This window comes from Gavialis gangeticus, unplaced genomic scaffold (assembly GCF_001723915.1).
Source record: "Gavialis gangeticus isolate Ggan-Ray unplaced genomic scaffold, GavGan_comp1, whole genome shotgun sequence".
Classification (NCBI taxonomy): domain Eukaryota; kingdom Metazoa; phylum Chordata; order Crocodylia; family Gavialidae; genus Gavialis; species Gavialis gangeticus.
Genome location: NW_017729019.1, coordinates 4,363,672 through 4,376,950, shown reverse-complemented (window position 1 = coordinate 4,376,950; position 13,279 = coordinate 4,363,672). Strand labels below are relative to the sequence as shown.

Here is a 13,279-nt window from a genome sequence, read left to right as displayed (position 1 = left end):
AGAGAGGGTAAAAAGCACGGGCAGGAAACACACACATGCACATGCCTGTGTCTGCTCAGTGGGTAGATTCAGAAGTGTTCAAAACTGCAGTTATGTTGTCCTCTGGTGCCAGTCACTGAAAGGATAAGGTCAGGGACAATTACAGCCAGCTGAGAACTTCCCTTAGCTTAGCCAAGCTGGAGGCCTTACAGATTTGAAAGTCTCCACCTAAGTTTCCTTCAGTCCCAGTGCTGCAGAAGTAGCATCACTAAGGCACACAGGCATCCAGCTGCTGTGACTGCATCTCCTAGCAATGCACTTGGGACTAGGAACAGCACTCCATATGCCATCTCAGCAAGGTTTCCCACCAGCTCCTGGTGCCTCATCTGCCCTGGTCCATTTAGCATCAGATGCACAAATGTAACACAAATGTAACCCACCCTATATGGCTCTGTCACCCTCTACTGGCAGTGCACCTAGAGAATTTGAGATGCCTGGCGTAGCTTTGTTTAAGTCTTCTAAGCCAGGATCTTTCTGCTCAGGTAGGAAAAGGCTCCTGCTTTAAGATCCAGAGGTCCTGCATCATCTCCATGCTCTGATATGCCTCCTAGGGTGGTGGCTTGACACAAGCTGATATTACTGAGATACCTATGGGAGTCTCCACTAATGTTCTGCATGAGACCTAACACTGCAGATTTTGCACCTCATGGGCCAGACCCCCAGCTGGTAAAAATGGGATATTAATTTTGGCGGAATTACTCCAATTTGCACCTGCTGAACATGCAGCCCACTGCCTTCCATGTCACCACATCACCCAGGTCCCTTCCCACCCCCTGGCTTGCTGTTCTGCCAGCTCTTACCACAGAGATGTTGGCCAGCCCCATGGAGGGAGTGGCCCCAGCATTACAGACACTCTCCTGGATATGACACACCGTCATGGCAGCGATGAGGCTAGATGGCCGCGTGGCTCCCTTCACATCCGATAGGCCTTTGCCCCAGGCTGCAGCTGCCACCAGCCAGAAGAAGGTAAATGAGACAGTGACACAGAAATCCTGGAGGGGACGGGACAAATAAGAAGTGTCATGCTGCTCCCAGCTCTGCACACAAGGGTCCCTCTCATTCTCACCAAACATGGGCACTGTGATCTGTCTCCGGGATCCTGATTTCTTCCCCCCAACCCAGATGCTGCAAGGAAGGACCCTCTAGCTCCATTCCAAAGCCCTCCAAAGTGCTCCGTTAAAGTGAGCCCAGGGCATTTGTTGGGAGGGTCCCATAAGGCTTCTTCCTCCCAGATGATACAACTCCACACTTCATTAAAAAGCCACAGTGTTTAGGGCTGCATGACTTCAGTTATATGGCTTAGTTCTGCCCTTGTTGCTTGTATCCAGTGCCTCCTGATTCTGTCCTGAAGCCCCAGGTACCAAACAGACCTTGCAGGGTCTGCTGCCTTTGTCTGCGAGTGCTGGCTCTGAACCTACCTTCAGTCCTTGCTCCTAAGATACAGAGCTGCAGGCTACAGTGACTGGTCTGCTGACTTCAGCCATAATATGGGGATGCATGAAGATAGGGAAGAGACTACCTCATTGGCCATATCCCTCTTCCCTATTACTACTGATGTAATGGTGCCACAGGGAAAGAGATCTCAGTGCCCGGAGTGGGGTGCAAGACTGGAATATTGGTTGAGGGAGAAAAAAGTGAGTTCAATGATTAAGACAATACATAGATGCTTATCTCCCTCTCCTGTTTCCTATCAAGAGACTAATGAGACTAGCTCCCTCCCTCTACTCGAGAGAAATAGGAAGTGATTTACCCAGGGTCTCACAGTGAGTCATTGTCAAAGCCAGGAGTCCTGGCTCTCAGCCTTGTGCTCCAGTCATTAGACCAGTCTCTCCTGCTGCGTAAACAGATTAAACCCCACACTCCTTTGGATTAAGCCCCAAGCATAAAGAAATGCTAAACCAAGGTTGTGTCCTGGGAGACTCAGATCTTACTGCGAAGGGAAGCCTCTTATTCTCGACGTAGAGAGAATGAAATCGCAGATAGACCACCAGGGCTGCCATGCTGTAGAGGAAGGAGAAGACCCCCAGAGTCACAAAGAACTCGGCTGGAGCTGAGAAGTCCCCCATGAGATGTAGTGTCCTTTTCTCAGCGTCTTCCTCGCAGACAGGCATTTCATATGGAATCTGGTATAACCTGCTCCAGAGAGAGGGGTGGAGAGAGGAGATGCATTTCATTCAGCAAGTGCTGAGAGCAGGGGAAAGAATAGCTGTCACCCCCTCCCAACTCCCTCAGTGAAAGGAGCTGGCCTATTTGATGGCTGGGATTGGTGGGCAGAGTAATATAAGGCTTGCTCCCTCAGATGAAGGTGGGACCATAGAAACCCATATACCAACTGAGTTCAGGGGCCAAACCATGAATGAACAGGGTTGGGAAGTGCAGGCTTCAAAATGAGGAGCTCGCAGGGGATGCCAAGCAGAGAACCTGGAACAACACCACTGTCCAGCTCCCACTGGCACCTAAAGGACCTCTCCCCCGATAAGGCCTGCAGGCCAGTGGCAGGGCACGCTCCTTCATGCTGCCTTGCCAACATGGCTCGTCTATTCTAGGATCAGCAGCCACTGCCCATGGTGGCATAATCCCAGTGCCTGGCCTACAGTAGCTCTTACACCAGAGGGGTGCTCCCCATCTATGCCATACTAGTGTAGTCATGGTCTAGAAGCGTTCAGATAGCGTAGTGGTTGGTCCTCTGCTTCTCTGCCTGCTTAGGTTTTATTAAGTGTGCCCACTGCTTCAGCGTCTGACTGCGTCTCAGCTGAGCTTGCCAGCAAAGAGGACCAACTCGTGGCAGTAAGGGTAGGAGTTTAAGTGACACTTCATCTCTCCTAATGGGAATGATATGCACAGACATTGCTCAGAGAGGCTGCCAAAAAGGCACCAGCTGGTATTAGTGTTCTGATTCAATATGGTCTGATTTAGACTGCGGGTTCTCCAGGGCCATGACCTTACCTTTGTCCACAGCTATAAAGCACCTTACAGATTATGTAAATAAGTAAAAGGCTACTCTCTGTCACCACCTTCCCAGGTTGATTATGAAAAATTCTCCAGCCTGGTATCCCACTCCCAACCCTAGGACATTTTTGTTTTACCCTAAATGAAAAGGAGGTTCTTTACACTCTGACCCTTTATGTGCACTGTCTGTTTAGAAATATAGGACCAGATCCTGAGTGGATATAAAAATCATCATTTCTTCTGCTCTCAACAGACCTGTGCCCACTTGCACCAGGATCGGAGATAAGGACTTGACCTGGGCAGTGACACAGAATGTCCTTGCTTCCATTTAGCAAAAGGTACCAAACAGAGACAATAAATGGAGAACACGTTACATAGGTGCTTAAAATCCTAATCACTGCAGTTAGGAGTGAGTTGACTGCAGCCCTTAGAAGAAGAGAAGAGAGCTGTTCTCTTCCGTCTGTGTTCTGAACCAGGCTGGAGCCTGCATATGTTAGAGGTCAGATAATTAAAAGAAATTTGATGGCAAGAACACTCATTAAGGAGGACTGACTTATCCCCATACATCCGAGACCCTGCAGACAATTGTCCCTGCCAAGATGGGACAATGACCATTGTTTTAGCTGCACACTTCCCCATTTCTCCCCCTGCTAACATTTCTCCTAGTCAAATGCATTTCAATGGAGTTCAAAGTTGTATCTCTATTTATAGCTACCAAATGTTGGCAGGCAGGCCAAGATGTGTGGATAGATATAGCCATGTTCACACTTTTCATATGTTTAGCTTCACAGGATGGATTTCAGTCTAATTCTGGCCCCTTTTCTACTCACTCAAGATGCTTTTTTTTGCTGAGCCCCAACAAATGAAGCAGTTATTTCTATTATTGCTCTGACTTCCTTGTTCCTTGGCAAACCTCTCTTGCTTTGGACTGGCAGACATACTAATGAAGGCTGGGCACAATGGAACAGACCACTGGCCCATCAGCTCCAGTAACCTACTTCCAGCAATGGGACATATCTGAAACACTCTGTTAGATCTCTTTCTGGGCAGGTGATGGAGGGATACTTTCTAAAGTGAACTACTTGTTTTGAAAGTTTGCATCCAAGGAAAAGTGGCAAATGATGCTGTAAAGGACGGAGGGCTGATCTCCAATTATTTATGACTGCTGTGTTTGACCTGTTCCTGGGCAGCATTACTGTATGCTTATATTGGGTTATCATTTACTGAGTGCATATGCTGGTTTAGTTTAATAGCAGGGTTACTGGGAAGCAAGCAGGAGGGGAGCACAGTGGCTCCAGATAAGCAGCCTCTCAGGGGTCATTAAGAGACAATACCTGAGCTATTAGCTGTGAAGATGCTATTTCCAGGCTGCAGACTGAGGCAAAGATCAAAAAGACTGTAAACAGTTAAAAAGTCTCTCTCTGTCCAGCTATGAGGCAGTTGTCAGGGAGCCATTTGTGGAGAGCAGACAGGCAGGGATACAGATCCCACTGGGGGGGTCTGAAGAGATCTGGCTCCAGAGAAAGAGGTAACCCTTAGGTAAGGCAGATGTGTGAGGAGGTTATGTCTTGTTTTCACATCCTTATTCTTACACACTAAACTTTGTTCCAGTTGCCAAAATGAAACAATCTTTTGCTCTAAGGAACCTCTCTGGTCACTTTTATTAACTTCTGGTTATGAGCCAAGTCATGTCTGATGGGGGGGGGGGACATGTTTGATATACAGGGTGCTGTAGAACCAGTCTTAGATCCAGAGAGTTATCTGATTCCTCCCCAGGCAAGCAAAAGTACAAAACTCAATTGGGTCTGTACGGAGAGATCAGAGAAGGTCTCAGAGGTACAGATAGTCCAGAAACCACAACAGCTGCATAGGACTCAGCTCTTGCCCACATTACAGACTTCTGCCAGAAGAGCTGCATCAGCAAGGGGTATGAAAAGATACTAATGCAGCTATGCCAGCAAAACCTCGGAAGCAAAGCTTCTGTCATTCAGGGGAGTGGGTGTAATTCTGGTGACAGGAAAAATGTACCAGCAGAGTCATGTTCAAACCAGGGAGCCTGGCTCCCTCAGCACTGCCATTATAGTTAAAGCAGCAACAGTCCCAGAGCATAGACATAGCTGCAAAACTCACAGAGGTGGCATTGTCCCCTGGCATCTATGAAGGGTTAAAATAGTGTTTTCTAGATTATTTTGGTCTTAATCCACACAGGGTACTTCTACAGGTGCACTAATGGGCCAGAGGTATGTGCCATACCTGTAATAACAGGTACTAACTGAATGCGCAGTATCCAACACTACTGCACAACAGCATCAGCGCATGCCTTTTTAGTTACATTAATGTGCAGTAGACTAATCCTAGTGCATACTAGCAAAACAGCAAGGCTTTTGCCATGATGCACTAATATGCAATACAATTAGTCTATGGCACATTTAGCATCTCGTGTAGACCCACCCACATTTACCTTGGCTAGTTAAATTAGATGGTTAGCTGGTTTCTCTGCACCCTTGAATAGAAGCAGACCTGAACACAGAAACTGCCTAACTGCAACAGATCAGTGGTCCACTTAGTCCAGTGTCCTATCTCTTAACAGTTGCCAATATGAAATGCTTTAAGAAAAGCACCTCACTTTGGAGCATAGTACCAGCGAAGGAGAATTTCTTCCTGACCCAGCTGGAGATCAGCAAATGCCCTGAAGGATGAGGACTCAAGAGTCTTTGCTGTTACTATCAGAGCTATGCTAACTGCAGGCACTCCTCTCTTTTATACAGATACCTAATCCTCCTTTGATGCTGTACTAAGCTATTAACCTCCAGTAATCTTGGTACAAATGCCTCTCTCCTAAATCTCATACCAGACCTGCTCATGCATTCTCCCATACAATACAGCCTGAAGATGTCCAAAAGGTTCCCCCTCAATGCTACAGCCTGCCTAGCTTGCTTTGGAATGAATAAGGGTTTTTCTTATGCTCTGGGGACTGTGTCTAAATGCTCTTCTTTTCCCAACCACTAATGGGGTCAGAACAGCTCTTCCCATAATGGCCTGGTTCTCCCTTGAGCATTCTGTCTCCGAGAGATGTTCTGAAAGATACACCTTTAGATACAATGCAGCCCAAGAATTATTAGAGCATTTATTAAAAGTATTTGTGTGCCCTGCTAATCATAATGCAGAGGAAAGATATGAAGAACATAAGCAGAATATTGCACTCCTAAGAAAAGCAGTATCTAGGAGGTGTGCCCATGTTACTGGACAGATTTTGTTACATGCAAAAGAGAGACAAAAATGTGATAACCCCCCTGCATACAATTAGCAAGTGCTCACAGCTCAGCTCCTGCTGGGAGCAGAGACCTGCCCCCTCAGTGTGAAAAGAGACCTGAGGTTCTTACTTCCTATTTGATCACACCCTTATTGACACCACTTGGCCTGACATGGTTCTCTTTTCTACCCCCGAGGGAATGTTTCAAATATAACTAAACCCAGCTCACCCACACCTGGTGTGAGCAATGCTGGTAACTCTAGAGGAAGCAAGGCACCTGCAGCTGGCATTACATTATGCACCATGCCACCTAACCCTGCTCAGAACTGGTCTAAGACATGGCGAAAAGTCCTCCACTGATGCCAAGCCAACTCTGTTGGCTTCAGTAGAGCTGTGCTGATTCACAGTAGCTGAGCATCTGACCCATGTGCTTCAAGAGGCTGCAAGAGTCTTGCCTCCCCAGGGCCTGGCTAAGGAAGAGAGAGAAAGTTTGGTTGCTCTGCTCCTCTTTGGTCATGCCAACATGTTCATTTAGAATTGCCTTGTTCTCTTTGCAACTACACACTTATGTGGGAATCACTTTTGCTTCTATATCATGTGGTCAGGCAGTCTGGGCCAACTTACCTCAGCTATACCCGAAGGCCATTTCTTTGGGTTGGTTCATTGGCAGCTTCCTAATATCAGTCAGTCTTGGACAATTAAAGCCTACACCAGTCTGCTTCCTCCCTGCTGTTTGTGCATGCCCATTGCAAAAAAATTTCCAAAACTTAGTAACGCAAAAAGCAACCAAAATGGAAGCTGTTTTGCACTGGGACAGGTAAACAAGCATTCTTCCACTCCCAACCTCAGATCAATCTGTTTAGATGCATGATAATTAAAGAAAAATCTGCCATGAGAGTCCCATTCTACCAGAAGTATCCTGGAGCTGAGTGCCACAGGTTAAGGATACCCTGTATCAAAATGTATCCCTTCAAAGCAGGGGTGTCCAACTCATTGCCATTTTAAGGGTAGGTAAGATGGGGTGGGAAAGTGAGGGGACATTAGCTGCCTGGGTTTTGGAGATGCACTAAAGCAGCGGGGAGGAATACCACCACCACAGGGGCTCCAGTAGCTGCACTGACAACAGCCATGGGCTGAATGACCCACCTCCACAGGCCGGATTTGGCCCATGGGCTATATGTTTAACATCCCTCGTTCAAAGAATGGGTAAGAGGCAGGGTAGATATGCACCCTCAGAGCTAGTTAAGTGTGTTTGCGTGGGGAGAGTGCTCCTCTTGGGCGGGAGGGGCTGGGTCTGGGTTTTTATCCCAGTCTTTTGTCCTCCTGTCTGAAAAGGTTAGTCATGATTTTGGCTGAACTATCATTAGGGAGATCCCATTTACCTGAAGGGATATCCAAACTGCACGGAGATGGCAGTCATTTCTTGGTTTTTGCCATTGCATTTCACAGTAGCCCCCGTCTCCCCACTGAAAGAGCCACAGGATCCAAAGGCAAATATGGCAAAGAGCTGGAAGAGAAGAAGCAAAATGCTTTGGAGCCAGAGGGACCCCAGCTGGTGAGAAGGAAACTGGCAAAAGGCCCATGATGACAGCTCTGCTGGGCCCCCCACCCCTCCTGAGACTTACAGTGCAGCCTGGAGTGATCACAGGTAAATCATCCTGGGTTCATGTAGGCCTCACAGGGCTGCAGTGGAACTGTTACAGGGTAACAGGGGTGAATGGATAGCTTCTGTAGCTTCCAGTCAGGTGCCCCCGTCACCTGCTGTGCTGGTGAAACCAGGCAGCAGACAGCGGAGCACCAGCAGATCCATTTCTTGGAACAATAGTGTTTATAGCAAAAGAAATAAGAACAGGCCAACACAGACAACATGTGAAGAAACAGAAAACTCTCCAGGCCAGGCCTCCTGGGAGATGATCTTGGTCTTCATGGAGGCATTCTCCTGTGCCCGGCACACGGCCACTCTTACACTCTCATCCCAAGCAAGAGAGCAACAGCAACAGGAAGTAAGAGATGAGCTGGAGTCATATACCAAGCAGTGTGATACTGGCCAGACATCCCACCAGGAAAGAGATGAGTTTTCCCCAGAGCCAGTTCAATATATGGCCTCTCTGTTAAATCAACGAAGGAGGCCAGTAAAAGCCAATAAAGACATGGACACCTGCCCAATGGGAACTGGATTGAGACCATGAACTATCCTCCAGTGGAAAACCATCACCCGCACTATCGGTCCCTGTCCTAAGGACCTGAAAACTATTTGACAACCTAGAAGTGAAAGGCTCCATGTGCCATTACCAATCCTCTGAGCCAGCCATTCTCCCTAATTAGGTTTGTTGGACTTCAACATTAAAAATGACGGTTGTACATTTTCGGTGGGAACCAGAAACACCTGCACTAAGTAAACTGGAACAGGTATGCAGCAGCAGGTAGGACAATAAGAGGCGTGATCTCACCCTATCACCTGGCCTCTCTTACAAGATACAAGTGCCCTTCTCTCCACAATACACATATAGCGCTCTGACTTCATAAGATTTACCCCAGGTTGCAGTAACACAGGGGCTGGCCTGCTGATTCTCACAGAGAATAGAAACAAAGCACAGAGTCATGCAGGAAATCAGTCTCAGTGCTGGGAATAGACCACAGGTGTGTGAGCTCACAAGCCTCCAGTCCAGCTAATAAATGTCACTCTCTCATACAAGAATCTGTGAGAAGGAAAAGAAAAGACAATCCTACCAGGCTGGCTCCCATAACTCCCCTTGCTAACACTGACTCTTCCAGGTTCTGGGACAGCAGTGGGTTAGCACAGGAAGACATCCTAGGGCATAACATGCCAGACCAGCAAAGGGTGTAAACATCACTAGTAGTCTGATTTGCACTGCTCCTACCTCCATTATGTGCTGCTTTGAAGAACCACAGCACGGGTGCCACAAGTGGCACAGGCAGCCTGTGTGTGTGGCACGTGGCAAATCAGGGCGAGGACAGGCAGCACAATGGGAGATTGGGCCAGAAGCAGAAAGCAAGGCAGCAAATCAGGCAAGGAGTGCTGGGCAGGGAGCAGAAAGCAAAGCAGCAGACCGGGCATGGGAAGGGGATCAGAGTGGCACTTGGGGAGGCTGTGGGGCTAACTTGTATGCCTGCTAAAAAGGTTGGCCCCCATTGACTTAGAAAACAGGCAGAAACCAGCTTCAGGGGTTGGGACATGGAGGAGGAAGGCATCACAGTTTCACAGACTAAGAAGAAGATAAAACCAGGCCCACTGCTAAAGAATAGGGGGCAGTGCCTTACCCCGACACATGGCATCCCCAGCCGTGAACCCAGCAAATACTGTGAGCTATAAGGGGAAGCAAAAATCACCACCAGCAGCCCAGCATAATACCTGAGATCACAAAGCTACCAGCAGTTTGCTACTTTGTTCTAGCCTATAACCCAAGCGCTTCCTAATGGGCCCAAAGAGGTCTGGCTGTCCCTCATATAGAGAGCCTCTGTACTAGTCTAGAAGAGCTGAGTGACAGCCCAGTCCCTCACCAGTTCCACCTCCCTGCTGGGTTTCTGTTCCACCCCTGCCCAGCAATGCCAGCAATGCAGGCTGCCTGGATGCCATGCCAGAGAGCTTTTCTTACTGGCTCCCTTTCCCGTCTTGCTCACTGGCTCCCGTGCTGAGCTGGCCAGCTTGGGGACAGCCCATGAAGTTCCTCGCTTGCTCGTAGGTGTGCAGTCATGGAAGGAGAATGGCCCCAGGTCAGGCAGGAACCTGGACGGTGCCACAGAACCTAGATGTGGGCACACATCTTGCTCCAGCTCCAGTGCATAGGCAATCCCCTTAGCATTGCTGGGAGTTACAGAGGAGGCTCTTCGGTGGCTTCTGAACAATTTCTTACGTGGCTGTCAGGCCACCTGTCCCCTAAGGCGCTGAATCAGCAGCTTGGAAACCGCTCAGAGAAGCCTGGTGTTTCAAGAGCTGCTGATGCAGGGGCATGCAGGCAGGTGGCTTGGCCAGAAGTGAAAAGCCCCCTTTTAAAAAAATATGTTTTTACAGGAACCTCAAGCTGTCCTCCTGCTTTGTGCCTCACTGTGAAACACAGCCTGACAACCTGATGATCTGTGTCAGGGGTGGGAAGCTGAGGGCTTGTGACCCCATTAAAGTTCTTTATCCCTTTAAAGAACCGTTTGATTTTCTTTCTGGTACTGATAATACTGAAGGGCCTTGGTGCTTCTACGCCAAAATCAGTTTTCAGTTACACATTCAATGAACTGCTGTCTTGTTTTCTTTGCCTCCTTGTAATAAGTGTGTAATTCATCCATACAGGAAATGGTTACAAGTCTCAAATGACATTTCCTGTGCTTCTTTCTGCGTTGAATTTCTCTTTTTCTTCTACTGGCACAGGGTGAAGATGAATGTGGTTCCTGAATAGTTTTCTGGTAACTCATCCAGAAACTGAGCACTGGTTAAGTTCACGCTCTCTGAACTCTGGCTTCCCTGCGCAACAGAAAGAAACATCAGCTCTGTGTGTCGCATGTTGTGTTTGAGAGGGAGAGAAAAGAGAGCACGGAAATGTAGGGTAAAGAGCCTTAGACTGAATATTTCACACGTCATCTATAACGGATTGATTCCCCCTTGAACATAACTAAATCATTAACCCAACAGAGGGAAAATGTATAGCATTTGGGGCAGAGGAGATTCACTGTGGGTTCATCTACATATTCATTAATACGCCTTAATTACTGAGCATTGAGTTTAGTACTTGTTTAACGAAGTAATAACTAAATGCATAGTAACTAGAGTCACTGCGCAGTAGGACCGGCGCACGGTTATTTCGTGATGCTTACTGTCCATTAACCTAATAACGCTGTGCAGTAGGCTATTAGCATGGTTTTTAACCACCACACTCCTGCGCAGTGTTATTAGGCTAATGCGCAGTAAGCGTCTTGTGTAGACGCACCCCGTGTCATCTCGATCACTTCCCAACCAAAGCAGAATTATTCCTTACTGAATAGTCCCTACTGCTTTGTCCAGCCTAGTTTTAAACGATCGAAGCATTGTGTCTTCCATGGCTTTGCTTGTGACACTGTGCGCTAGTCTCATACATCTCTTTCTTACCATTTGTTTTCTGCATTAAAGTTTCCTGTCGTTTAGCATTAGCCAATCACTCCTAGTTATTACACCCCTTCAAATACCCGCGGTATTGCATCTTTGGGGTACTTTTGAATGGAGGGCCTGACCCAGCAAGCTCCTTGAACGGAGCTCCTTCAATTTGTACTGGCTTCCATCAGAACTCGGGCTATTTGTTGGTGCATGAACATAAGTAACTGCCATTGACCAAGTGCAACCACAGATCCATCTTGCCGAGTCTCCTGTGTCACACGGGGAGGGAGTGGAGGCTGAAAGGCAGAACACACAGGGCACAACCAGGGTTTTTCCCACTGTTCCTCTCTCACTTGCAACCTCCTGCCTTTAGGATCTAACTGGCCTCTCATTAAGGGTAACTGGCCTCTTACTGGTCAAGTCAAAAGTCAAATTAATATTAATTAGACCTGTCTCAGGTTTGGGGTAGTTGGTTTGAAGCACCCTGGGTTTTCAAGGGTACTCACAACTCCCTTTGACTTCAAGCAGAACTGCAGGTGCCCAAGCCCTTGGTGTCCCAGGTTGGGGTTTGGACTCCCCAAAATTCAGTTACTCAAAACTCAGAACCAACATTTGAATGTATTGGCCTGGGGCTATACACATTTGGGGCTCCATCTTCTGGGTGGCCAAATCAAGAGGGCTGGGTTTGATTTGGGGCTGCAGACCTTGTGTAAGTTACTTCCCCTCTTTGATCCTAAGCTTCCCCATCTGAAAAACAGCAATAATGACACTGACCTCATCTGTAACGAGCTTAGTGATCTATGGATGAAAATTGCTACATAAGTGCTATTATTAGAATAACCGTGGTGCAATATATACTAGTACGGGCTTCCACAACCAAATGGAGGCATGCAAGAAATACAGCAGTGTTGATGTGCCCCCAGATCTGACAGTGCAAATCATTCATATTCCAGACCGATGGCCCTGACAACTTTACAAACATTTTAATTCACTGTTACTGCTACCAAAGCCTTTCCATACCCTGCTTCATTCAAGGGTCTCAGACCCCTTGGTAAGAGTAATGAATGCAGATGCCGGAAAGCAGGTATCTTCTCCTTACAGATGGCTCCACTGGGACTCAGAGGACATGAAATGATTCGCCCAAGGTCACGCAAGGGACCCAGGAGTCCCCGTCCTCCAAATCCTGCTCTAGACAACACTTCTTCCTGGTTAAGGATGCAATAAGTGCGACGATGTCTGATGCACAAACTGGAGAGAGAGTCAACCCCTCTAAAACCGCAAGATAACTTTCCCGGTGGAACACATGTTGCTGTGAAAATCACTGTGGCAGAGACAGCCAGAGACATTAGGGCCTGATTTAACGAGCAGACGGTAGCTGAAGGCTGCTTCATTAATAAGGCGAGCCTGGCTGTCCCACACATTCCCTCCTGGAGCACTGCGCTCCCCATTAGCACGGGACCCATTCCCTCGCCCCCTGCCCCAGGGGTGGGTGAAGAGAGCGGAGCTGAGGAGTGAGAGACAAGCCAGGCCCGGTATGTGCAGGATCAGAGCTCTGGAAAGGTTAAACCACTGCAGCCAGGGTGTTTTTTCCCCCCTCCCCATGAAATGTGAGCAGCGCTCCCCGGCCCCTCCCGGCAGATCCAGGCTTCCTTGCTCATAGAAGGGCTGCCTTGGAGGGCACGGCGTGCTCGGCTCCTTCCCCTCCTGCCCTGCTCATGCCTGGCTCGTCCAGCCCCCCCCCTCGGGCCAGCTTGGCATAACTTTGCAGGAGCGTCACTTGCCCCCCCACCCCCGGGCACCGAAATAGAAAGCTCCTGGAAGTTGGAGGAGATGGAAACCTTACCCACTCCAGCACCTTGATGAAACCCAGGGGCTCCTCCAGCCGGCTCCAGCGCAGCCCGGAGAGCAGCCGGCCCTGCGGGGAGAGGACGGGCGGCGGTGAGGCGGGAGCCGGCCGC

General features: G+C 48.5%; 1 protein-coding gene across 1 annotated transcript in view; it reads right to left on the bottom strand.

Annotated features, from left to right (window-relative positions):
* Positions 1 to 13,260, bottom strand: part of SYPL2 (synaptophysin like 2) — a gene marked incomplete at its 5' end in the record, with an annotated part of 23,206 nt that extends 9,946 nt beyond the window's left edge. Inside the window, 4 exons of the mRNA XM_019513728.1 lie at positions 840 to 1,031; positions 1,971 to 2,172; positions 7,624 to 7,748; positions 13,165 to 13,260. Coding sequence (XP_019369273.1) covers positions 840 to 1,031; positions 1,971 to 2,172; positions 7,624 to 7,748; positions 13,165 to 13,260 — 615 coding nt within the window. The remainder of the gene's footprint in view (positions 1 to 839; positions 1,032 to 1,970; positions 2,173 to 7,623; positions 7,749 to 13,164) is intronic.
* Positions 13,261 to 13,279: the final 19 nt, after the last annotated feature.